The sequence below is a fragment of the Epinephelus fuscoguttatus genome, linkage group LG15, assembly GCF_011397635.1.
Source record: "Epinephelus fuscoguttatus linkage group LG15, E.fuscoguttatus.final_Chr_v1".
NCBI classification, from domain to species: Eukaryota; Metazoa; Chordata; class Actinopteri; order Perciformes; family Serranidae; genus Epinephelus; species Epinephelus fuscoguttatus.
This window is the reverse complement of record NC_064766.1, coordinates 41,553,586-41,581,093: the sequence shown is the minus strand read 5'-3', so window position 1 is coordinate 41,581,093 and position 27,508 is coordinate 41,553,586. Positions and strand designations below refer to the sequence as shown.

The 27,508-nt window shown below is 41.9% G+C and overlaps 1 protein-coding gene and 1 pseudogene across 5 annotated transcripts in view; both read left to right on the top strand.

Annotated features, from left to right (window-relative positions):
- rasal2 (RAS protein activator like 2) overlaps positions 1-27,508 on the top strand; it is a 114,825-nt gene that overhangs the window by 36,765 nt on the left and 50,552 nt on the right. For 4 of the 5 annotated variants that reach the window (XM_049599510.1, XM_049599508.1, XM_049599507.1 and 1 more), the window contains exons 2-3: positions 11,188-11,315; positions 12,175-12,301. In XM_049599510.1, the coding sequence (XP_049455467.1) occupies positions 11,188-11,315; positions 12,175-12,301 (255 nt within the window). Of the gene's footprint in view, positions 1-11,187; positions 11,316-12,174; positions 12,302-18,670; positions 18,762-27,508 lie in introns of those variants that run through there. The other variant, XM_049599511.1, reaches the window with a different exon arrangement.
- LOC125902876 (nuclear factor 7, brain-like) lies at positions 5,938-8,460 on the top strand (annotated as a pseudogene).

Sequence of the window (27,508 nt, the reverse complement as noted above, 5' to 3'; positions counted from 1 at the left end):
TTGGAATAAATGTCATCAGATCTAAAACATTGAGCTTTAAATGACAAACACAACGGTCACGTGACTTAATGTCGCAACGTAACGTTCTGAAGTCTCATTTAGCCTCTTGTTAGTAACTGTCTTTGTTAAGACACGTAGAAGCTTCAAAGTTCACGAGTGAGGTATTTACTGACGTACTTTATGTCATGGAACAAATCATGAACGTCTCTTCAGCTTGTGTTGACCTCAGACCTTCTTTCAGACATGTGAAACAAAACCTCTCTGACTCTGATAAGAGGGAACTGTGAGTGGTGACATGCTAACTCATCTCTGGGGCGCTCTACAGTCATCCACTAGTCTCGCCACCAGACAATCAGAGATCTCCGCCTTCTGATCGTCTGGGGACACTCCTTTCTAAAGTGTGTTTAACACACCGAAGAAAACGGCCGGCAACAAAGCAAGCCTCTTGCATTTTTGAAAAGGACACGCCTTCTGGGAAATGTGCACTCCCCCTTTTCTCGTCCGCAAGGAAACAAACACACAGAGAGCTTGAAAATGGATGCCGAGAGATTTAACTCTGTTTTATCAAACGTGTGCTCATCCGTAAAGAAAATATTTTCTCCAGCAGATGTCTTAGTTACAACATGATTGAGCTAACTGGAGTAGTTTCATGTCGTATCCGACAACGGGAGGCTTTTTACAGATGACATCCTGATGTTAGCTTTGCTGCTGCTGTTAGCTGCTGCCACTGATGCTTTCTAGACATCGTGATTTCCCAAAACTGAATAAATACCACACATAGCAACACAAAACTGCTTTGCTAGCTCAATCATGTTGTAACTAAGATATCCGCTGGAAAAGATATTTTTTCATGGACTGTTTAATGAGTTATTACCTATTACAGACACCGCTAACGGCTAACAGCTAACGGTTAGCCCAGCTAAACGTGCACACAGAAATAGTAATGTTTGTTCAGTCATTGTGTTTATAGACTTTACAAACATCGGATTAGTCCAAACGGTGATACAGTGATGTGAAAAATGTGATATATAGGCTATATATAGAGCTAAAAGCTCTGCTGGTTTTCTACCCGGAAGTATTTGTAAACAACAAGGCGATTCCCTCTAACGTTATAGTCCGGCCGGACGGATGAGTCATGGCCTTGTAAAAGATTATGTTTGTTTCTTTTAGTTGGCGAGAATGTGTCGCCACAAACGTGACAAACATCCACTAACTTTGACGGCGTTTTCTGCAAGCACAGCTGAGCCATTTTGTACCACTTCAGCGAGCCACCGAAGGACCGCCCTGCAGATTTACTATTGGTTCTGCAACGTAGGGAGTTTTTTTAAACTCTGAAATTGTATCCGCCCATCTAAACACAAAATCAGGGAGAAAGTCATCAGTCTGTAGTTAAGCAAAGCGTCTAAAGACTGACTTGTGAGTCTAGTCATCCACAAACAGATCGGACCTTCGCCTCAGGAGGAGGGGTCAACAATGTGTTTTTCAAAAAATTAAAAATGGCAGAAAATCTATTTGACACTTTTTCATAGAGCACACTGAGCTGAACACGTGCGTCAAATTTCAAGTCAGTCAGACTTGCATCGTGAGGGGCGTGGCCTTTCCAGAATTTAATGTTTAATAATGGCGCTCTCATCTGTCCGTATGACGTCATGTTTCTTAAACAGCATTTACACTCGACTCCAGTCACTGGTGAAAATTTCATGCGTCCACGGCGTTTCACCTCGCAGGAATTTGGGAAAACATTTCTGAGGAATAAACAAAAAAGGTTTTCAGCTCCTCAGGGTTGAACTCCTCATCATGCCGTGTTAAACCTGCTGAGACTGGTAGATAGACGTTAACTGTCTGTTATGTGAAGTTATTTCAGTGACAGTTTATGGTTTGTTTTGTGAATAAATGAATGTAACTGACAGCACAGGGATAAAATCTTTTACTGGGTCATAACTGCTCATCTCAGCATTTAAACAGCAGATCTCTGATGGAGGTTCTGCGCTGAGAGACGTAACAGTGTTTATAGCTGAGGTGTGAACAGGTGTAGTAAACAACATCAAGCATATTAATATATGATTTTTGCATGAATAGAAAAGCAGCGTTGGCGTGATGTTCTGTGAATCTGACGACTAAAAACACTCGAGGCTTTAAAACCAACTGTGAAGATGGAGACGACAGCGGAGATAAAGATCTGAGCTGCTTTACTGTATCTCTGCATCAATAACACTGGAGCCTGCGGCCTCGCCGTCATCGATTCACATCACTTAGTGCGAGAGAAACACTCACGGTGTAAATAACATCAGACGACCTGTCGGGACATCCAGGACTGACGGCTTCCTGTGACAGCGTCCTCCTGTCAGACGGAGAGCAACTGCAGCAGACGCAACAGTTTACTCTGCAATCAGAAGTCCATCATTATCAATTAGAGAGTGTGTGTGTGTGTGTGTGTGTGGAGTGTTTATCCAACTAAACAAACGCTGAATGCTCCCAGCACAGTCTGACACAGTGAAAGCACCGTCTGTTTACTCGTCCCAGTCGACAGGACGCAGCACACAAACAGACGGAGCTTTTGTTCAACACTTAACACTGATTTACTGTCTGACACACACACACACACACACACACACACACACACACACACACACACACACACACACACAGCCTGTTAGTATTGAGTAGAAACAGAAGACTTTGTAACTGCCATCATTAAAACTCTGAGGTACTTGTAACTGAGTATTTTCATTTAATGCAGCTTTATACTTTAAACGACGCACTTTTTACTCCACTGCATTTATTTGTCTGCTATTCTGAAGACTTACAGTGGAAAATTAAAACATAAGAAAATCAACTAATAAATGATGACGTGTGATTTCAGACGAAACTGTTCAGCAGAATGTAAAGCACTTAAAATGAGCTCCACTTTTACCAGCTGCTACATGAAGTCATTACTGCTGCGCTTTCTCTCTCTCGTGCACGTGAGCACATGAAATGAGACACAGTGGACCCAAAATACTTCTGATTAATATCACGTTATTTTTGAGAGATTAAATGCATGAAAGAAAAGACACACTATTAGATCCAGGGCTTTTTTGTGAAGCCTCTTCTTATTTTTTTCTTATTTCATTTAGTTTATTTTTTTAGGCCTCTTTTCTCTTAAGTTTCATTTAATTTTATGTATTTATTTATTTTATCTAACAGCCAATTTAGTTCTGGGGCTTTTTTAAAATGTTATTTTATTCTACTGTATTTATTTTTTAGGCCTCTTCTCTCACACTTGTTTTTTTCTTTTTAACTTAACTGCATATTGAGATCCAGGGCTTATTTTTTTGAGGCATCCTCTTATTTTTTTAATTTAATCTTATTTATTTTTTTAGGCCTCCCTCATATTTTACTTTATTTTATTTTATTATTTTTTTATTTAACCGTCTACTTAGATCTTCACGTCTCGAACTTCGCGTCAAAAGAATATTAATATTCCAGAAACATTCAGTGTTTCAACAGAAACCTGCCTGTGTGACAGACTCATATGAGACTGGAGCAGAGTCAATGTCCTCTGCTGCTGTCTAACACACAGTGACGTGACCTCTGACCTCTGCTGAGTCTGCTCTGCTGAGTGCGACAGAGTGTCAGCTGAGATCAGACGGCTCGGCTGATTCCTCCAGACATCACTTTCATTTTTAATCCTCCTCCTCCTGCTCCTCCTGCTCCTCCTCTGGAGTGATGAGCAGCAGGTAAACAGCTGCTCAGGAGGAAGTTTAGAGCCACAGCGCCCTCTGCAGGTTCAGTCTGAGCTCTGCAGGTTGTCCACTCTGAGCTGCCGCCTCTGACATCATAAATCTGTTTACCCAGATGTTTTATTCATGTGTTAACCCTTTAAATCCTTTATATACACACGTACATGTAGACATACACAATTACTGAGTCCCTCCAGGATTTTGCAGACATTTTTTGGGACTGTTGCCACCTGCCATGTCTGATTTCACAGCAGCTTTTCTAAAAGATATTACAGTGCTTGTTGTGAAATTTTTAGCCGTTTCTTTTCCTTTTTTTGCAGTGAAATTAAAGGAACACATGACAACTGTAAAATCAGTCGTGGTGCTGTCTCTGAACGTCTATTTGTGATGTTAGGGAGGAAACAAACGGCCTCGTTATTATCCTCCTGATAACCTCTTTTTTTTAATGGAACTGGCTCTGATCTGGTGCCTGCACCTAACTTTGAACCGTTCAGAGCGTTTCAACCAAAAACAAACTGGGTCAGAACCTGAAGAGCTGGCTCCCAGCTAGAACCAAACAACATCAGGTTGTTCTTGACCTGAAATGCAAACTGTGATGACACCAGCGAGCGTGTCGTATTCTGCAGGGTGAAGGCAACAGCAGGAAGGTCAAATGAAAAGTCATCAGGGAGAAGAAAGAGCGTGCAGAGGTCTCATTAACAGTTGGTCCATAGCTGTTATTTATGTATGTGTAATAACAGAACAAAAAGTTTGCAGGTAATCAATACAGCACGCAGTTTAGCCACAGTTTACTTCCTCTGTGCACTGTGCAACATCCTCCGCTGATGTTACATCTGTAACTACAATATCTCTGCGCTAACAGGTGGAAACGTGGGCCGCTTCAAAAATCCTGAACAGAACAGGTTCAACAATCAGCTAATCCAGTGGAAAAGAGAATTGATGAGTATGTCATCGGCTTAAACCCCTTTAGATAGGAGTTGTGCAAATTTGCAGGAAAGCCCAATCAGTGTTTTTTCAGCATTGGCAGTATAAAAACAAAATCGGGGAGTGCAGCAAAATGCCGCCTACCTACTTTTGTTTATACAGAATGTGCCTTTTTCGGGGCAATGGGGGGCACGAGCAAGTAACAAAACGTGTAGCCAGAGATACTGGATGAAGGGAGATACCCCACCGTAGGCTTATCCAATGTTAAGAAAACGGTTACTCTTCCTGTCTCCTAAGTGGGCGTGGTTAGCTCTCCCTCCATTCAGAGCCTGTTCTCCCTCACCCCCCCCGCAAGATATTTTCACCTCAGATGTTTGTTTATTGCAGCAAAATGTAAATAAAAACAGAATGCAATGATTTCTAAATCATGTCCCACCCATATTTGATGGAGTACAGGATCTTCAAAGTAACACACTTTATTGTTTCTCACACATATACACAGTTTGCACAGGAGCAACAGAAGTTTTGGAGCATCAATAAACACCAATGTGGAACATGCAGTGGACAAGGCTAAGTGACCTTTGACCCCTCAGACTGCTCTGCATTAAAACCCAGCATGACTGTATGAAGGATATTATCACATGGGCTGCATCTACCAATGACAGCTCAGACTCTACATTAAATTGAACATTAAATATCTCTTGACTGAATTCAGCTGAATACAGGTGGTGTTAGCATGCTCAAAACTTTGTTCCTAACACATCTGGGATCCTCTTATACAATATATGGAGAACGTAGCTTTCAGTAATGTGCTGGATGTGATTGGTTTTTGTCAGAGTTCATCAGGTTATTCAACTCCAAAGCCCTCGTGAGAATTCCCAGTCTGGAATATCGTCAGGCGAGGATGGCAGATGTGTCAATAAATGTGCCTGGAATGATACAGCTCCAAATAGAGATTATGGGAACTAAATTAAAACTGACCTCAGAGCTGGATCAGATGGAGGTTTGTGCTGTTTTAAGTTTGAAGGGAACATTTGTATCTGTGATGCAGCTCTGAGAAAAGGACTAACTGAGGTCACTGAGTGGTCACAGAGCAACATATTGGAAGTAACTCTCATAAAGGATCATAGGTTTAGGTGATCATTAACAGAAGGACTTCTGGACTCTTGGTCTATCAGTGATATTGTTTTATCACACAATTAAACTGACCTCTGGACTGATAAAGCTCAACTTGACCTGATACGAACCAGGAACCTGATATTATTTTTCTCCCTCACTGGGAAGAGACACGCTGACAAAGAGAGGAGAAATTCACCTCGATAACAAATTTAACATTTTATTTCATGAAAGGACGACTACAGGAGGGACGACTGGAACACTGCCTCTTCAATCTGCTGAAGTTTCACAAGAAGAAAGGTTTAGACTGACTTCCAGAGAGCGACAGGACGACTGACGGATATTTGACCTGCTGTGTTCACAGCGTCACTCAGAGACAAAATGGCGTCCAGGTTACAGGACAATCTCTGCTGCCCTGTCTGCTGTGACATGTTTAAAGATCCTGTCATCCTGTCATGTAGCCACAGCTTCTGTAAAGACTGTCTGCAGAACTGGTGGACAGAGAAACCAGCACGTGAGTGTCCAGTTTGTCAGAGAAGGCACTCAAAAGACTTAGTACTTCCTAACTTTGCTCTAAAGAACCTGTGTGAGAGTTTCTTACAGGAGAGAGATCAGAGAGCTTCAGAGGCTCTCTGCAGTCTGCACTCTGAGAAACTCAAACTCTTCTGTCTGGACCATCAGCAGCCAGTGTGTCTCGTCTGCAGAGATTCAGAAAAACACGCCGACCACAGATTCAGACCCGTCGATGAAGCTGCACGACAACACAAGAAGGAACTTGAGGAAACTCTGGAGCCCTTAAAGGAGAAGTTTAAGGTCTGTGAACAAGTTAAAGTGAAGTGTGATCAAACAGCAGAACACATGAAGGTCCAGGCCCGACGCACAGAGAGGCAGATTAAGGAGCAGTTCAAGAAGTTTCACCAGTTTCTGGAAGAGGAAGAGGAGGCCAGGATGGCTGCACTGATGGAGGAAGAGGAGCAGAAGAGTCAGATGATGAAGGAGAAGATGGAGGCTCTGAGCAGAGAGATAGCAGCTCTTTCAGACACAGTCAGAGCCACAGAGGACGAGCTGAGAGCTGAAGACGTCTCATTCCTGCTCAACTACAAGGCTGCAGTGGACAGAGTCCAGCAGCGCCCCCTGCTGGATGATCCACAGCTGCTCTCAGGAGCTCTGATAGACGAGGCCAAACACCTGGGCAACCTGACCTTCAGCATCTGGAACAAGATGAAGGACGTGGTCTCCTACACTCCTGTGATCCTGGACCCAAACACTGCTGGTCCAGAACTCATCCTGTCTGAAGATCTGACCAGTGTGAGAGGAGGACAGAGACAGCAGCTTCCTGATAATCCAGAGAGGTTACACTACTGGTCTGTCCTCTGAGGGCTTTAACTCAGGGACTCACAGCTGGGACGTCGAGGTTGGAGACAGTACATACTGGGAACTGGGTGTGTTGGCAGAGTCTGTCCAGAGGAAAGGAGACATACACTCTGGATTATGGAGAATATGGTTCTGGTCTGGTGAATACAGAGCAGTCTCCCCACCACATCAAGACACTGCTCTCCCCTTTGAGAGGCAGCTCCAGAGGATCAGAGTCAATCTGGACTGTAACGGAGGAAAACTGTCGTTCTCTGATCCTGATACTAACACACACATACACACCTTCACACACACTTTCACTGAGAGGATGTTTCCATTCATTTACACTGGGGATGATCTCCCACTGAAGGTTTTACCACTGAAGGTCTCTGTGACTGTAGAACTACACAACTAGATGATGATGATGATGATGGTGATGGTGGTGGTGATGTTATGTGGATGACACCTACAGTATTATGGAGATTTATCCCTATCTTTATTCAAGAGAGTGGTCTGTCAGTTTGAGAGTATTATTTATTGATTTCACGTTCAAAAACCCTGCGCTCACACTCAAATAGCCTCTGCTTGCACTTGGATCTACTCTGTTTCTGCTCAAACTGTGTGCTCACACTCTGATACCATGTTGCTCACACTCTGTTACCATGTTGCTCACACTCTGATACCATGTTGCTCACACTCTGATACCATGTTGCTCACACTCTGATACCATGTTGCTCACACTCTGTTACCATGTTGCTCGCACTCTGATACCATGTTGCTCGCACTCTGATACCATGTTGCTCGCACTCTGATACCATGTTGCTCGCACTCTGTTACCATGTTGCTCACACTCTGTTACCATGTTGCTCGCACTCTGATACCATGTTGCTTGCACTCTGTTACCATGTTGCTCACACTCTGTTACCATGTTGCTCACACTCTGATACCATGTTGCTCACACTCTGTTACCATGTTGCTCGCACTCAAAGTGACTTTAAAACTAATTTTGGACTTTGGGAACTTGTGATTAAACTTTCACAATTTTTTTGTCATTTTATATATGAAACGATTAATCGTGAAAATAATCTGCAGATTTATCGATATTGAAAATAATCATGAGTGTTAATTTAGTATAGCCCCGTATTTCACATTATCTGTCCATTGTAATTGATCCTGTGTTTGTGTGCAGCTGCACAATAACATTAATGTCTCAACTAGAAAGATCAGATCATTATTAAATCCGTAAGTATATTTATGTGTATTTAATATGTTGTGTATCATGTGCAGCCCTGTCTCTCAGAAATTATATTTATATACAACTAATTTGAAACAGCAAAACGTAATGCCAAGGAAATTATATTTTATATTAACATTAAGTGTAAATGTTGCTCATTAACACACCTTTCTAAAACGTTGACATTAAATGCATCAGCAAAATGTTCGCTGACAATGTACTTTATTTGTTTTCTGCCAAAATAGACAGTTCAGCCATACAGCAGTCACACGTGGTGACTACAGGGATATATATTTTATGCCTCTGTGCTGGTGGTAGCCATGTCCAGAGGCTTTATGTCTTTGGGTTTGGCTTCGGGTCTGTTTGTAAAGCTCATTTTTATGAGCGCAATATCTCAAGAACGCCTTGAGGGAATTTCTTCCAATTTGGCACAAATGTCCACTTGGACTCAAAAATAAATTCATTAGATTTAGGAGCTCAAAGGTCAAGGTCACTGTGACGTCACATCCTTCTCATTCTGGTGGACCTGATATCTCAGGAACACCGTAGGGGAATTTCATTTGGCACAAACGTCCACTTAGACTTAAGAATGAACTGATTTTGGTGGTCAAAGGTGTTGCCTAAACCTAAGACAAGAGTCCTGCACTTTGTACCCCCACGTCCCCCCCAGCCACCTTCCGAAGCCTCCATGGTACATGAATGTTTGGTTACCTGAAAGACAAGTTGTCTCTGAACACGATCCAGGCAGCGATTACGTTGCCACAAGAACGTAATAAAGAAAGCAGTTTAGTAACAAACAAATGTTATTTCTGGGTGACAGGGTTGATTTTGTGTCATGTATTATTGGTGGGTGGGGTGGCATCTGGGAGGTCTCTGGCCTCAGATCTTATTGATAACAGAGGCCAAAACTGATCAAATAAAACAACAAAGATTCACCTTAAAGTAACTTTGACTGAAATCTTCACGGAGGTGTGTAAGCGTCACTCAGGAACCTGGAGGAGCAACGTGGAGCTCAGCTCTGCTAAAAAACTTAACCTGAGTCGTTTAGGTGGAGCTCTGACATATCTGACCTTTGAGTGTTTTTCTGTATAAATTTATAATTTCTTGTATATTTTGGTTCCTGAAAATAAAAAACAGACTCGTAGTAAAACGCTTGTCAACATGTGTTTATTCACACACACACAGTTTCTGATCAGTGTGTCTCATAAACACCAGACTGTCTGTTCCTGTGGTGTGGAGAAGCTGTTATCATGCTGTGTTTAATGTCACACCAGCGTTTTAGGCTGTGGTTAATAACTATTATGGGATGTAGCCTCGGTCTGGGGTGTTAAACACAGTAAACCGTCACCTGTCCTCTCTGTGTGTTGGTGTTTTAATGGCTCTGCGCCGGTGTTAGCTGTGGCCAAAAGTCTTTACGTGTTCAGGTTGTCTGGCAGTGCGTCTCATTCTCGTGAACATAGTAACGCAAGAAGGTCTTGAAGGAATTTCTTCAAATTTGGCACAAACGTCTACTTGGACTCACCAATGAACTTATAGGATTTTGGTGGTCAAATGTCAATGTCACTGTAACCTTGTCTCTGTCCCGTTCTTGTAAATGCAGTATCTCAAGAAGGTCTTGAGGGAATCTCCTTAAATTCGGCACAAAAGTCTTCTTGAATTCAACGATGAACTGGTTAGATATTGATGGCCAAAGGTTCATTATTAATGTTATTATTATTATTATCATTTCAGACTCACAAGAGGGTCCATAGCAAAAAATATGACCTTGCATCTGTCCTATTCTCTTGAATGTGTTATCTCTGAGTGAATTTCCTTAAATTTGGCACAAATGTCAGCTTGAAATCAAGGATGAACTTGTTAGAATCTGGTGGTTAAAGGTCAGTTTCACTGTGACTTTGTCTGTCCCATTCCCTTGAGGAATCTCCTAAAATTTGGCACAAACGTCCACTTTTATTCAACAATGAAGTCGTTAGATATTGCTGGTCAAAGGTCAAGGTCAATTGTTACTATTAGAAACATTATTTCAGACTCAGAAGAAGGTCTATAGCAAAAAACAAAAAAGGCACCATGCGTCCGTCACATTCTCTTGAATGCGATGTCTCAAGAACACCTTGAGGAAATTTAATCAAATTTGGCACAAACGTCCACGTGAACTCAAGTATGAACTTATTAGAAACTGGTAGTCAAAGGTCGAGGTCAGTGTGACCTTGCATCTGTCCCATTCTTGTAAATGCGATATCTCAAGAACACGAGAGAAAAACAACTCATTGACTTATGGATGAACTGGTTCGACTCTGGTGGTCAAAGGTCACTGTGACCTCACAAAACATGTTTTTCATTCACTGATTATGACAAAACTCCACACAGATATCTAACAGGATAAAAAGATCAAATCAAAGGTCAGCATGACTGTGACATCATCATGTTTTAACGTCATATCTCAGGAACAGAAGGGGAGACATTTGGTCAGATACTGAATTGGTGACTCTAATCTTGAAACTGTGCTGATTGTATAGATCTGCTGTGTATGAAGCGTCGTCCATATTTGAGAATGTGAAGCTTCTTTTCAGCAGCAACATTTGAAGCATCGTCAGTTGTCATGGTTACATATGAGTCTGTACTGACATGGATGTGAACTGTAGGTGCAGCTTGACTGGTCTGCAGAGGCGTGCAGCCTTGTTTCTCTGTGCAGAGCAGCGCTGAATAATGTTTGTGTGTCTTTTTTGTGTGTTTGAATTGAAATGCACTGATGGTATTTTTGCACTTGCCCCCCTTCCTCCCCCCCGCTCTGTGTATTTGTGTGTGTGTTTTCTAACACGTCATGTCTTCTGCTTTCAGATGTTAAAGGTCCTCCGGCTCACCGGTTCTCCTGCGGTCAGAGTCCGTACACCGACAGTGGAGCCTGGGAGAGGAAGCTGTGCATCCTGACAGACAGCCAGCTCATCCTGCTCAACAAGGACGATGAGGTCAGAACCCTCTGCGGTTACACACAGATACACACACAGATATACACACACATACACACACAGATACACACACCTTATTTGATCAGACAAAACCGGTTTACTGGTGATGTCTGTCGCAGAATCAAAACATACACACTGTTAAATATAAAATCTGTTCACTCCTGTGATTTTCACATTTGAACAGAAACACCATCAGCAGTGTGTGAAGATAATAAACTCAGTATCATATCAAATATTAGTCACACATCTGATCCAGTGGATTACAACATATCAGGTATTAAATTAACCTACAGGTGCTTCGGCCCAAAATGAGACCAAACATTTTAATAGATGTCAGTTTTTGAGTCACGATGAAGGAAGAAACGTGGCAACAGACTGTCGGGCCGAGCTGATTTCTGTAAAACATCAGCAGCTCCTATCGGCCAGTTCAGAGGAGTGATGAGTCCGCAGTCTGTGATGGAATAAAACTGTCAGGAAAACAGGATTTTCAATAGTTGTGAATCACCGCAACCACCATTGATCACCATCACCATACAGTGATAACTGTGCACACATAATATGAGGCTGATTAGTCCAGTAGTTTGAGAGATAAGCTGCAGACAGACAGACATGAGCCAACACACGATCCACTCGAGGTTTACACCTGTTGATATAACACTGAGCGTATCAGATTTTCGTGGTCAGAGGTTAAGGTCACTGGTGGGCGGAGTCATTCAGCCACAGGGCGGTGATTCTAGTATTTATTAAACATACATCAGAGACTCAGGTGGAACACAGCCAGACTGACGTGGACTAAATCTGAGATGTTCAGTGGGCTTATCGTCCTGTAACACACAGTAACTCCCCCCTCCTCCCTCAGGCTGCAGGTGATGCTCAGGAGAGCCCCACTGACTCGTCCAAGGGTCGAAGTCTCCGCAGGACTGTCAGCGTCCCCTCAGAGGGACAGTTCCCAGAGTTCCCAGCAGAGGGCGCCACCGCCATGCTAGGTAAGAACCAACAGACCGCTGTGAGCTGCTGCTCTGAACATTAGAGCGCAGCAGAGCTCAGGAACGTTCAGTTATGTAACACTGCTGTGGGATGGTTGTGTTTTTGTGTGTCAGTTACATTCAGACGCACGATCAAGGATTACTGTGACTCTCTGGATTTAGTTTAACTGCATGGAATTCCTGGAATATCCTGGAGTTTTGGAGAGTATTCCAGGCAGAGCGGGGCACCTCAGACAGATGTCTCACTTTTCCTGGAATAAAAAAGCAGAATCAGTGTTTGGACATCAGGCCTGTATCTGTATGGATCCTGGATCCTACATTTCCCACAATGCAACAGAACGTCTTTAAAACTCCACACCTCTGCGCCAGAGTACTTCAACACAGATGCAGTTCTTGTCATAGGTGTCTGAATACGCAGACAGAACATCCACAGTCTGTGAGCTTGATTAAAATAACCCTGATGACATCACTATGACATCATCAGAGGACATTATACAGCTGGTTATCGTCATGTGGAGTTCCCCTTTAAGACTTTAAAGCTTCCTGTCACAGATACACTCTGTTTTACTGTGTAGCTTTAGATATTTTCACCTCCACTGCTTTTGTTGAGTCGTTCAAACTTTCCGTCTCTTGTTCTTCGTCACTTCGTCAACGTTTTGTTCGCAAACTAAAAAAGTACACGTGATGTAATCTTAGTGTTGGGTGCTACATTTACTCAAGTACTCTGCTAATGTCTAAGTTTAGCTACTTTACATTGACATCTTTATACTTCTCCTACATCTCAGAGGGAACTATCGCACTTTCTACCGCACTACATTTATCTGACAGTTTAAGTTACTTTATACAGATTCAGATTATTAATACAAAATATAAATAAATAATAAACAATGATGTATTTTAGATAAACAGAGTCTTTTATTAATTCTGGTGTGAAACTTCACCGTCACAGTTTAGAGCAAAAAAATAAACAATACTTAAAATCAGTACCTGAAATAAATAGTGGGAGAATTTTAATGTACATTTATACAGGTGTGAGCTGGACATAATGCAAGTAGTGCAATCTCTTACTTATTAGAAATTATTTTCATTAGATGGATTAAACTACCCAGCAGTATGAAGTCAGTAAAATGAGCTCATTTAGCAGCTGCGACATTAAAGTGATGAACACATTAATGCATCAATAATTATAATACAGTCATGCAATACATATTATTCTGCTTCCACTTATGGTACTGTAAGAACATTTTGATGGTAGCAGTACTGTAGTGAAGCTTTGAATGCAGGACTTTTACTCGTAACAGAGTATTTTTTACTCTGTGGTTTAACTATGTAAACTTCCAGCCGGACAGCTGCAGTTTCTGTCAACATTTATTTTATTTTTTTGTGTCTGTGCCGGCGATAGCTGTGGCCAGAGGCATTGTGTTTTCAGATTATCCACCCAGTTTCCTCAATTTTGGCACAAACATCTACTTGGACTCAATGAACTGATTTGATTTTGGTGGTCAAAGGTCACTGTGACCTTGTCTGTCTTATACTCATAAATGAGATATGTCAAGAACACGTTGAGAGAATTTCTTTAGATTTGGCACAAACGTGGTGGTGGTCAAAGGTCAAGGTTAATTATTATCATTATTATTATTATTATTATTATTATTATAAACGTTGTCCGTATGTCCTATTCTTGTGAATGCATATCTCAAGAAGGCCTTAAGGGAATTTTCTCACATTTGGTACAATTGTCCATCTGGGACCAAAAAACTGATTAGCTTTTGGTGGTCAAAGGTCAAAAGACAAGGTCACTGTGACCTTGCATTCGTCCCATTCTTGTGAACGTGATATCTGAAGAACATTTAGTGAAGTTTTTCAAATTTGGTACAATTGTCCACTTGGACTTAAGGATGAACTGATTAGATTTTGGTGGTCGAAGGTCAAGGTCAATTGTTAACATTAGAAACATTATTTTAGACTTGCACGAGGGTCCTTAGCAAAAAAATGTGACCTTGCATATGCCTTATTCTTGTGACTGCAACATCTCAAAAAGTCCTGAAGGGAATTTTCTCACATTTGGCACAATCTTCCACTTGGGACCAAAAAGCTGATTAGATTTTAGTGGTCAAAGGTCAAAAGACAAGGTGCCTGTGACCTTGCATCCATTCCAATCTCGTGAATGCAATATCTCAAGGGGGCCTCGAGGAAATTTTCTCACATTTGGCACAAACCGCCACTTGGACTCAATGAACTGATTAGATTTTGGTGGTCAAAAGTCACTGTGACCACGTCTGTCTTTAACACAGACATGGTCACAGCAGTGGTAACAGTGACGTTGACCTTTGACCACAGGACCTTTGAATATTCAAAGGTCAGTGTCACTGTGACCTTGCGTCCATTCCATTCTTGTGAATGCAATATCTCAAGAACACCTCAAGGGATTTTTTTTTTTCAAATTTGGCACAAACGTCTACTTGATTCAAAGATAAACGGAGAAGATTTTGGTGGTCACAGGGCAAAAGTCAAGGTCACTGTGCGTCCATTCCTTTCTTGTGAATGTAAACTCGTAAACGCAAGAACACCTTTGAGAGAGTTTATTTAAATTTGGCACAAACGTCCACTTGAACTCAAGGATTAACTGATTACAATCTGGTGGTCAAAAGTCAATGTCACTATGACCTCATGTTCTTCCATTCTTGTGAATGAAATATGTCAAGAAGGTCTGGAGGAAATTTCCTCAAATTTGGCACAAATGTCCACTTGGACTCCACAATGAGCTGAGTAGAATCTGGTGGTCAAAGGTCAACGCTACTGTGACCTCACAAAACGCGTTGCGCTATTTATGACAAAATTTTACAGAGATGTCTGATTCCATTTTTTTGTCAGTGACGTAGTGAGAACGTGATAAATTATTTATAGATATAAATGTAACAGACTTTAGCAGAAGACGTTATGATTTGAATTATTAACAGATATTTAATCATAGTGAATTTGTGTCTGTGTGAACGTGTGAAAGTGTCCTGTGTAAATGTGTCTTTATTTATATATTAAAAAAGTGTAAAAATAAAAGTTAGTCAACAGTTAAATAAATAATGATGATAGGAATAGTGGTGACAGGTGAGGTAAAAATAAAAGTATCTGAATCTTTTTTATCGTCTCTGTCACCATGTAAATCTCTGTGTTCTTTAGCTCTTTGATTAAACTTGATTTGAATTCAGTTTAAGTTTCCAAATATTTAAAACACGTCAGGAGGAGTGTAATGAAAATATAAACATTAATATAAACTGTATATAAGATGCAGAGACAGTGTGAGGTCAGTTTGCAGTCAGTGTCCACAGATTTTGGGTGTTGAAGAGTCAGGTGGATGTTTTCCTGCTATAATGAGGCGTTCGGGTGCAGCCTGTAATTTTCCTGCTCTGTGTGGGAACGTCTCTGTGACCGGGGAATGTCTGGAGGACAAAGCGTCCAGTGTCCATCCGTCCGTAAGTCTGAAGGAGCTGGACTGACCCCGCTGCCCCCTGTGGGCTGCCTGAGCCGAGGGGATTCCCACCCAGAGCTGCAGGGGTCTGGAGCTGTGAGACTGGACGGGAAACAACAACCAGGACGTTTCAATACTTTGATTCAATAATCAGTTTATTGATCAGTTTATTGATTAGTTAGTGGACGGACAGACGTCTCCGTCTCTCCTCGTCCTGCTCATTCATCCACAGACAAACTCATTCATTCACTGACCCCCTTAATCCCCTCACCCCCCACCTCACCCACCCCCACCAGCTCAGAGGGGAGGAGGTTATTTATATGTTAATGTGACCAGTCTGCCCACACAGACAGGCCTCCAACAACCAGTTTAGACTGGGTTTGAGCTGGGTTTGTACTGGGATTAAAGCAGAGTGTGAAGAAGTTTCACTTTCTGATTTCTGACGAGTTTAAAACTTGTCGTTTATACTTTTGATACTGGTTTTATCCTCTGATGTGTTTATGTCAGGTTTGAGACTGGTTTTATACTGGGTGTAATACTGGATTTATACTGGGTGTAATACTGGTTTTATCTGTAGATTCATTGTATATCCACACTGGGATTAACACTGGTTTATATTATAGATTGATGGGTTCGATGCCAGATTTACACAGGGATTAATACTGGTTTCATACTGGGTGTAATATTAGATTTATACTGGATTAATACTGGATTTATATTGTTTTTAATGGTGGATTTACACTGGGATTATCAATAGATTCGTTATATGTCCATACTGGGTTTAATGCTGGTTTCATACTGGTTTACATGCTAGATTAAAACTGGGTTTGATACTGGATTTATTCTGGTTATAATGCTGGATTTATACTGGTTATACTGGTAGATTTTTTTTTATGTATGCAGCTCCTTCTATGTGGAATCCTGTGCAGAGGGACTTAGCTGCTCTCACTGGGTCCTCTCGCCTGTTTCAAAGCTCTGTTGCAGGATTAGACTGGAGTTTTAAAGAGTTTGAAGCTGTTGGACGGTTCAGACTGATCTGAGGAAGTGAAATAATGAAGCAGGAAATGAGAGGCTCTTTTATTACCCTCTTCTTCTTCTTCTCCTTGTTGACGTTCTGCTGTCACCTTGTTTAACTGTCACACAAGGAAGGACGAGCAGCGGCGGCGGCGGCAGTGACAGTGGCTAAGCTGTAATTGCAGTCCAGTGTTGAACGTACAGTCTAATTACAGTGTTGACTGACTGCTCATTAACTGTCTCAGCCCTAAGACGCCTGCAGCTCATCCTCCTCCTCCTCCTCCTCCTCTTCTTCACCTCTCCTCTCAGTGTGACAGAGTTTCACTGAGGCTGGAGGTCATGATGTCACCAGATAAAATCACTGATTACAGGAAACTGATCTGCGTGTGAAAACAGCTGCAGGCGTCGTGGACGTCAGACACTTCCTCACCTGCAGAGCACAGGTGACACCCTCTCAGGCCAAAGGTCACGACCCCTCACTGTCACTCACCTGCTTTACTCATATTTAGAATTAAAGGTGCAGTCAGTTACATTTCAGTAGCTCTGGCAGGTGCTAACAGATGCTAACAGGTGCTAACAGATGCTGATAGGTGCTAACAGATGCTAACAGATGCTGATAGGTGCTAACAGATGCTAACAGGTGCTAACAGATGCTGATAGGTGCTAACAGATGCTAAAGTTTGTCTCTGTTGTTTCAGTCTGGAGCTCTGTTTGAGGTGAAGCTCAGACTGACTCTGGATCTGCTGCATTCCTCAGTCTGCCTTCCACCTGTCAGCACCTCCACAATAAAACCCACACATCCTGCAAACTGGCCTTCAAAATAAAAGCCTTCAAACAACCTGGATTCAGTCCACAAACACCACAATAAAACATTCTGACATTTGTGAACCTGTCGCCTGAAGCCACATCTCATCGCAGCACATCTTCAAACAACAGGACTCACATGAGCGTCAGTGAGAGTGAGGATTATGAAAGGGTGATTAAATTAATGACACAATACAAATAGATGACCAGATAAACCAGACACAAACTCACACAACCAAAACAACTCAAACTACAGCAGAGAGATCAACAGGTCAGCTGCCAAGTTACCAAATTAATATCTGTTTTAATGAACAACACAATAACGTCCTCTTGTTGACTGAAGGCTGCATTATTTGTCTAAAAGTAGTTTTATCTGCTTGGTCTTCTTTGTTTTTAACCTTGAAGCTGTTACCACAACTCCACTGCCATCTTATAATGAGAACGTTATCTGTTATCATAATTTTATTTATACTTTAAAAATAAGATTAAATATTAGTTTTTATCCCCACAGTATATTTACATGTCACTGCAGCATAACACTAGTGGAAAATCAGGTAGGAGAACACAAATAAAATTTAATTTAAAAAAAATAAAAAACGTACAATTCTAAAGTTGTATATATTAAATTACCTCAGGTTGAATATTTCTTATGCATTTATATTAATTTTGTTTTTATAAATTAAGATGGATGAGTTTTTTTTAAATTGTTATTAAAAATAGTTCTTTCACTTTGTGTTTTTGGTTGTTTCTGTTGATTTTAAGGTTCAGCTTTATTGTGAGAATACAACACAGACCTGCATGATGAAATATTGTCCTCTCCTCACAGGAAATATGGAAACACATGTTCAGATATTTTAAATTGACGTCAAATAAAACACTAAAATAGAACAAAGTAGTAGTGACCTAAAATCAGCACTAAGGGGAGAAATACACAAGGAGAACCAAAGCTGCCATTTAAACTGACAGTATCGCTGCTTTAAGTATGAACAGATGTGTGCAGACTGAATACCTTTAACTCTTCAGCTCGTTTCCGGCTGTAGGACCTTTATTTTGAAGGTCCAGGTCGGAAGTGTGTGTGTTAGGCTGTTGTGTGTTGACAGAGTGAAACTGCGCTCAGACTGAATGAGTGTTCACACACAGACATGAGTTAACCTGCGTCTCTCATGGACTTTCTGGGTGAGTGTCTCTCTTTCTAAACTTATTACTACATAAAACACTTCCGGTGTTTTAGTAAAGTTCGGTGTGCAGACCGACACTCCGCCGCTTCTCTCCGGGCACTTTCTTTAAGCAGGTTGTGAAACACGCGTGAAGTTGTGCAGAAACCTGCAGCCGCACACTGAAGACACACACTGAAGACACACACTGAAGACACACACTGTCGGAAAAGTTCGTTTAACTCCCGTTAATCTGATCAAAGCGATCAGTTATCGATCAGAGACTAAATCTGAGATCTACAAGTACAAGTACTGATACAGCTGAGTGAAAATACTCCATTACAAGGACAAGTCCTGCATCCAAATTCCTACTTGAGTAAAAGTACACAAGTACGATCAGCTAAATGTAACTAAAGTATCTAAAGTAAAAGTACTCGCTGTGTGTTCTTTGAGTCTTTATTTAAATGTAAAGTAACTAAAGTAATCAGATAAATGTAGTGCAGTAAAAAGTACAGTGTGAGGAGTGGAAGGAGAAAACAAGAAAGTGGAAATCCTCAGGTAGAGTACAGGTACCTGATGTACTGGAGTAACTAAAGGTAGTTACATCCAGCAGAGTGGTGACAGGGAACAAACTGAGGGGGGTCAGCCGTGGAGGAAGCCCAGGGTCAGTGCTTGGTCCTGGGGTGAGGTACTGTCAGAGTGGGGTCTGGTTATGGATGTCTCTGTGAGGAGGAGGAGGAGGAGGAGGAGGATCTGCTGTGGGACGGGCAGCAGGTGGAGGAAGTGGAGCAGGTGGAGGTGTTGTGATGGACTGAGACTTTGGATGCTGCTGCAGTAGTGAACTCTGGGTGTGATGACTCAAAGACGGTGTATGAAGGTGTCAAAGTCTCCCTCCTCTCTGTGCTGGACTCTGTGGTGGACTCTGTGGTGGACTCTTATGGACTGTGGTGGACTCTTATGGACTGTGGTGGACTCTGGTGGACTCTGGTGGACTCTTATGGACTGTGGTGGACTCTGTGTCTTCTGTGCGGCGTCCACTCTGTGAATGTGTGAATTCCTTCCGGCTCTGTGCACCCGGCTGCTTGTCATTATTAACGGCTGCTGTGTGGCAGTTAGCCTACATCGTGGCGCACCAGCTGTCCCCAGATCAGCTATAATTAGTTCATTGTGTCCCAAATTTACTTAAGATCACTCTGCTTCTGTCTGAGGACGCTGAGACGTGAGGTGGACGTGTTTAAAGCAGCAGTCCGCTCCTCTCTGTGGAGCCGGTTGTTCTGAGTGTCAGAGCTGCTGCAGACTGATGATCCATCAGACCTGAGAGCAGAGTTTGTCCTCAGGCTGCGCCCTCCGTCTCTCTGTGTCTCAAATGTGATGTCTCTGCAGCTTAATGAGGACGGCGTCCTTGTCGCGACACGTTGAACTGATTCAATCAGCAGCTGGCTGACAGACTGACTCTGGATCAGATCCATCAGCTTCACTCAGCTTAAACAGACAGATTCAGTTTGTGCTGTGGTGAGTTAGACTGCTTTCTATTCTGCCTGCTGTGTGCACGCACACGAGCAGGGGTCATTATAAACATGTATATTATAAAAAGCAACTCATGTAGAGTTTCTCCTCAGCTCAGGGACCCACACAGTTGCACAGAATCCCATAAAGGGTTTCCTTAGTTAAGGAAAAACTCATTTACTGCATTGAAAGAGATTTTACAGCAGTGACAGTTTCCATGGAGATGGTTTGTTAGCTCAGACGCACTCTGTGACGCCTGTTGTCGTCTCGCAGAGTTGTCTCATAGCTAGACAGTGAAAACATGGCAGAAGAAAAACAACAAACTGCAAAGTGAAAGCGACTGTAGGAAGAAGCAACAAACATTAATTCAGTCAAAGTGTAAAATCAGAAGTGTATCTGGTGGGTTCACCTGGTCGCAGAACTCTCTGCTCAGGGCGGGTTAGTGTTTTTATTTATCTCCGTAAACTCAGTCATGTTGAAGTTCAGATAGAAGGAACATTTATACTCGTGTGGTGGTGTGTCTGTGTCACTCTGCAGTTACACCTCCAACACACTAGTGGGGGGCGGAGTTTCTGTGAAGTGCTGTAAAGTTTAGTTGATTCAAAACACACACTAAACACACATTAAACACACACTAAACACACATTATACACACAGTAAACACACATTAAACACACATTAAACACACAGTAGACACACAGTAAACACACATTAAACACACAGTAGACACACAGTAAACACACATTAAACACACAGTAGACACACATTAAACACACATTAAACACACAGTAGACACACAGTAAACACACATTAAACACACAGTAAACATGGCTTAATAGCATCAATTTCAAACACAAGTACACAAATCAGCTTCACTATAACTCGCAGCATTCACAGACAAACACTTTTTCCAAACAGATATGATAAGCTAACGTTATTAGCACAAGCCTATGGCATTTTACATTGTACGAATTAGCCTAGCGGCTAGCGGACTTCTCTGTACTCATATAAAACCAGGGACAACAGCAACATGTAACAAAGGTAACGTTACACAGTTCAGCTCCATTACAGCTCACAAGGTTCACTGACAAAACACCTGTCTTATACTAAACACGTTTTCCAAACAAATACAACATGCTAATGTTATTAGCACAAGCCTATGGCATTTTACATTGTACGAATTAGCCTAGCGGCTAGCGGACTTCTCTGTACTCATATAAAACCAGGGACAACAGCAACATGTAACAAAGGTAACGTTACACAGTTCAGCTCTGTTACAGCTCACAAGGTTCACTGACAAAACAACTGTCTTATACTAAACACGTTTTCCAAACAAATACAACATGCTAACGTTATTAGCACAAGCCTATGGCATTTTACATTGTATAAATTAGCCTAGCAGCTAGCAGAGATTTGCTCTGCTCATATTTCAGCCAGGATAAATCACACACAGTGTGTGGAGGCTTTATTGTCTTCACAATTTATTGTTTCTTATCTGGTGCCACCTGTGGCCTGAAACGTCACTCCAGGTTGGTGGAATAAATGCACCTAAAGGGAGCTGGAGTGTGAGGACTATTCTTTGTCTTTTCAGTTTTATTCATTTAGTCCAGTACCTTTTTCATTTTTTGGATGTGTGCGACTGCTCTTTTCGTATTCACTTGTTTCTTATCTGTGAAATTAAAGTAAATCAAAGCTTTGTTTCCACTGAGGGAAATGGTTTCAACTCGGACAAACTGTCACTGGTTAACAGCCAAATTTTGGCCACCTGTTTGGAAGTGGTGGCGCCCCCTGTTGAGCCATTTCAAAATGATTTTAGACACATGGTTCAATTCTCTGACGTATATCTGGTTGGTCATTTGTTGCATTTGTGGCGCCCCCTAGTGGTCGATTTGAATGAAACCTTCAGGGTGTATTGACAGTACATATGTTGGCATTTCCTGCAGATGTCCTTATGATTGGTTGAACAGTTATGGAGTATGGTCCACGCCCCCTCTAAAGTTCACTGGTCAATGTCTTCAACACACAACGAGACATCAACAAGCTTTTGATCAGCTGCGTTTAAAAATGATCCACAGATGATTTAATACAGATCAGACGTACGGTTTAGGAGGAGATGTCAAAATTTATTTTTCCAAAAATTCAAAATGACACTAAATCTAGTCAGACGGACCGTCCTGGTTCTTGAGGCTTTATTTGCAGAGCATGTTAAGCTGGACGTGTGTGTCCTGTTTCAAGTCAGTCACATTTTCAGTGTAGGAGTTTCACTGTTTAAAGTTGACCTTTATTTATAGCGCCCCCGTCTGGAGGACTGGGGCCATATTGGTGAATTTTCATGTGTCTGTGATGTACCATCTCACAGGAACATTTCATAACTCATCATAAAGACAAAGCGTGTCAGGCCTGAACCTGTGATCCATTTTCATTCAGGTTATTAAGACTCAGTTATTATCTGCTGTGTTATAAAACTCTGATGGTGACAATCAGAGCAGCTCTCCATCTGTACGTTACAGCCTCAGGTCGACTGTTAAACTCCTCACACACAACATGCAAGCACATTATTATTCTAATATAATATGAATATAATCAGAGGAATGTGGAGCGGTGTGAGAGGAGGAGGAGACACAAACTGGTTTCATTATGTGAAGAGAAATTCTTTGAATATTTGTTGTGAAAGCTGATCTGTGTGTGAACAAGAGGAGGAGGAGGAGGAGGAGGAGGGTCACTGCTGCCGTTGACTGAAATGAAATCTGACCAGTCAGAATTCGCCTAAGAAATCACTCACTCTCCTCCTCTCACACACACTGGCGGACTCACTCCCTCATTTGACAACATGATAAAAGCGCCTGCTAATTTGTGGGTCGCACACGAGCGAGTAGTTGTAAAAGATACTCATTTGGGCCCATTTGGTCGCCGTCTGGAGGCCTCTTTCTGCGTTTAAAAACCACGTTCACAGAGTGTTTTATAGACGTGACAAACACATGAAGACAGTAAAATGATGAAGACTCACAAGGGAGCAGAAAATATGATGAATATGTCGTTCAGCAGGTGAAATCTGTGCTTATGATTAAAAGATATTTGCCGGGTCGTTTGAGGAAAAGTAAAAACAATAGTTTAAAGAAAGTCTCTTATTTGCAGGTTTTGTCTCGTCGACGTTCGTTAACTCCAAAATATTGAGTTTATTTTTAGATATGAGGAAGAAAAGCAGTGAAGCTTCTTCACATCTGAGAAACTGGAAACAGAATATTTGTTTTTTCCAGCCTGAGAATTGACCGAAGAGTTACGTCTGATAACATTCTGTGCTGTGATCAGACACATGTACATACAGGATGTGTCGGTGGAGACAGATGTGCTCTGAGTGTAAACAGCGTGTGGTGTCTGAACGCCGTCGGACTGAGAGCTCCGCCCTGCAGCCGCAGACGCTCTGAAACAAAGGCGTCTTTGAGCAGCAGATTATCTCTGTTGTGTCGCTGTTTCCACTGTTGTCAGGTGTGTCTGTTCATGAATGAAACTCAACACAGGTCGGCCCTCAGACATTCCCAGCATTCCTCACGGTGCTGTGTGGTGACATCACAGCCTCACAGTCACAGGACGGGTCACTGTGGTCGGGGTCAGAGGTCAGAATCAGACGGCTGCAGGTGGAGTTTCGTATCTCAGATAAACACTCTCACACTGATGACAGATGCAGAAAGAATCCTGGGTTTAAAATCTTACAGCTTTCTGTGTCTTGACAGGTAGAACCTGTCAGCAGGTAACAACCAACAGAAACAGCCTGTCCTTTAAAGGGACACTTCACCCCAAATCATACTTCTCCTCTCACCTGTAGTGCTGTTCCTGCTCAGCTCATAGACTTCACACTGGGCCTCATTCACAAACAGTGCGTACACACAAATCTGTGCTTAAACCATGCGTACGGACGTTTTAGCAGAAATTAGTGATTCATTAATATTTTCTCACCTGAATTTGTTCATACTCTGCAAACACATGTAGAGCTGCCGCAGACCGAACGCAGCACAAATGATGAAGGTCTCAGAAGATGCAAACACACACCATTTAACTAAACACACAACACAATAAAACTGTAATGATTAAAAATGCTTTAAAAGACCGTATTTAAAACTGTTCAGTGACTGATGCTTTGGTCAGATGTAAAAAATCAGCTCTGAAAACGTAGTGATCCAGTTTCATTTTATAGAAACTGAACTGATGTTCATTTGTAGCCAACTGGTTAATCAGTAGCCTGTTAATAGGTGTGCAGTGAATATAAAAGATTCTGATCTACCTCCAAGCAGGTGTAAAGGTGTCATATCGTCACTGTCGGGCGCAAACCCCCATGTCCAAAACTGTTACTTTTCAGGAAATGAAAAAAACTGTGTGGTTTTGTAACAACTGGACATAATAGGAGGTTTAGTCACAGGCGGTTTTAAATACTTTTCATTGGTTAAATATTTGTAAAACCACAGTCAGACATACAGAGTGACCAATAGTACTGATTAATGGAAAAAAATAAAAATCATGATTTTTGGACATAGGAGGTTTGCGCCCGACAGTGACAATATGTAATGCAGAATTTATACTTCTGTATCAAATCGAAGCTGTCGCTACAGCGTAGGCTCTGCATCGACACGGAGAGCCTACGCCGTACCCTGACGTGCACCTCCCTATAAATGTAACTCCACAGTGTCACAGTGACGCAGACCTCCTGTCTGTCTCTGTGAGCTGAAACCATTTCCCTCAGTGGAAACAAAGCTTTGATTTACTTTAATTTCACAGATAAGAAACAATAAATTGTGAAGACAATAAAGCCTCCACACACTGTGTGTGATTTATCCTGGCTGAAATATGAGCAGAGCAAATCTCTGCTAGCTGCTAGGCTCATTTATACAATGTAAAATGCCATAGGCTTGTGCTAATAACGTTAGCATGTTGTATTTGTTTGGAAAACGTGTCCAGTTAAAGACAAGTGTTTGTCAGTGAACCTTGAGAGTTGTAATGGAGCTGAACTGTGTAACGTTAGCTAGAGCTGCGCGACAGGGACAGAAATCCATATCCTGGTATTTTCAGGCTGAATGTCGATACACGATATATATCAGAGTGTTTTCTACATGTTCAGTTGCAGGCTGATCCACAGCTACAGTCCCCCGTTATTGTTGCTGCAGGTGTTTTTCCACAGCAGGGCAGGTAAAAGAAGTTTACCTGTTGGAGGTGAGCTGTTTGTCTGCAGCTCTTCATCATCATCATCATCATGAACATCTCACCGTTGTAATCGATTTGATTTTAAAGCCAAATATCAAACCGAGTCGATAAATCTAATTATATACCTAATTTCACAGCTGAGGGTCACATTTGAGCTTTTTTCTCCCACTGAAGCATCCATGTTTTAGAATTTGTAGCTCTTTTGCAGCAACATCTGAAGCGTTGTCTGCTCATTGCTCTGTATGGTGCTGGACAGACACAGATGTGAACTGTCGCTGCAACTTGACTGTTTCTGGTATTCATTTCGGTACATTTAGTGCCGTATCTTTTGATTTCTTTTTGATTTTGGCAGCTTCTGTCCTCCATAATCTCTAGGGACAGAGAAATCACTGACCTGATCCTTAAACATCATTTACAACTCAGATTCAGGGTTTTATTTACAAAACACCAGCACTGATCAGCAGACGTGTTCCTGTGACTCAGAAGTAAAGTCGTCTGGTGTCCGACCGACAGCAGAGTCTCAGCAGCTGTGTGGTTGTTTCTCTGCTGGTGTTGCTGGGACTCTGCTGGTCTCCAGTCTGTCCTGGATCCTCAGTCTGACTGTGACCCAGTTTGTGAAGGTCACCGCGGCGTCTCTGTCAGAGGAGACTCCGGTGAATCCACTGAAACGATTGATTGAGGTGAGCCGTGACAGAGCCTCCTCCTAATCAATAACTCGTTAACAGCAGCAGCAGCAGCAGCAGCAGGAGGAGGAGGAGGAGGATGAAGAGCACTGACAGACCTGCTGCACTCACACAGCAGACAGCCATCGGTTTGATTCCCTCACAAATATCAACAATAACAGAAACAGCTGTTGGGTATTTCATTTAAATATCACAATACAGGAACAGATGGATAGGTCATGACTCAGTTAATTTTAATTCTGGATGATATATCAATATTATATCAGTATCACAATATGAGACCAGATATCGTCTTTGATTTTAGATCTTTTCCAGGTTTTAAAGGCTGTGCTACATAAACTAAAGCAGCATTTATACCTGTGTGGTGGTGTGTCTGTGTCACTCTGCAGTTACACCTCCAGAACACTAGTCGGCGGTGGAGGCTTCTGTGCTGTAAAGTTTAGATGATTCAAAACACATTAATTACACATTAAACACACATTAAACATGGCTTCATAGAGACAGTTTCAAACACAAATCAGCTTATAATTCGCAGCATTCACAGACAAACACTTGTCTTATACTAAACACGTTTTCCAAACAAATACAACATGCTAACGTTATTAGCACAAGCCTATGGCATTTTACATTGTATAAATGAGCCTAGCAGCTAGCAGAGATTTGCTCTGCTCATATTTCAGCCAGGATAAATCACACACAGTGTGTGGAGGCTTTATTGTCTTCACAATTTATTGTTTCTTATCTGTGAAATTAAAGTAAATCAAAGCTTTGTTTCCACTGAGGGAAATGGTTTCAGCTCACAGAGACAGACAGGAGGTCTGCGTCACTGTGGAGTTACATCTCTGGGGAGGTGCACGTCAGGGTACGGCGCAGTTTACGGCATGTTCTAGCTGTTCTGTTAAGGTTTGAGTCCACTTAGCTCCAGCGTCTTTTTACAGTTGTTCCCAATGAGGGGAATGGAACGCGGCCACCCACCTTGCTTTTTGTGCAGCCGCTCTGAGTGCTTCTAGTAGCAAATCTCTCAGTGTCGTCGCTGTCGCTTCTTTAGCTGCTGAGTGTCCTGAGCTAGTCTGTCTCACAGGATGTAAACTGTGGCTGTAAACCTTCCATTTGCCGAATATTTCAGCCAACATCCTCCCTTCCTCCTGCTGTCTACAGTACAGGCCAAAAGTTTGGACACACCTTCTCATTCAATGCGTTTTCTTTATTTTCATGACTATTTACATTGTAGATTCTCACTGAAGGCATCAAAACTATGAATGAACACATGTGGAGTTATGTACTTAACAAAAAAGGTGAAATAACTGAAAACATGTTTTATATTCTAGTTTCTTCAAAATAGCCACCCTTTGCTCTGATTACTGCTTTGCACACTCTTGGCATTCTC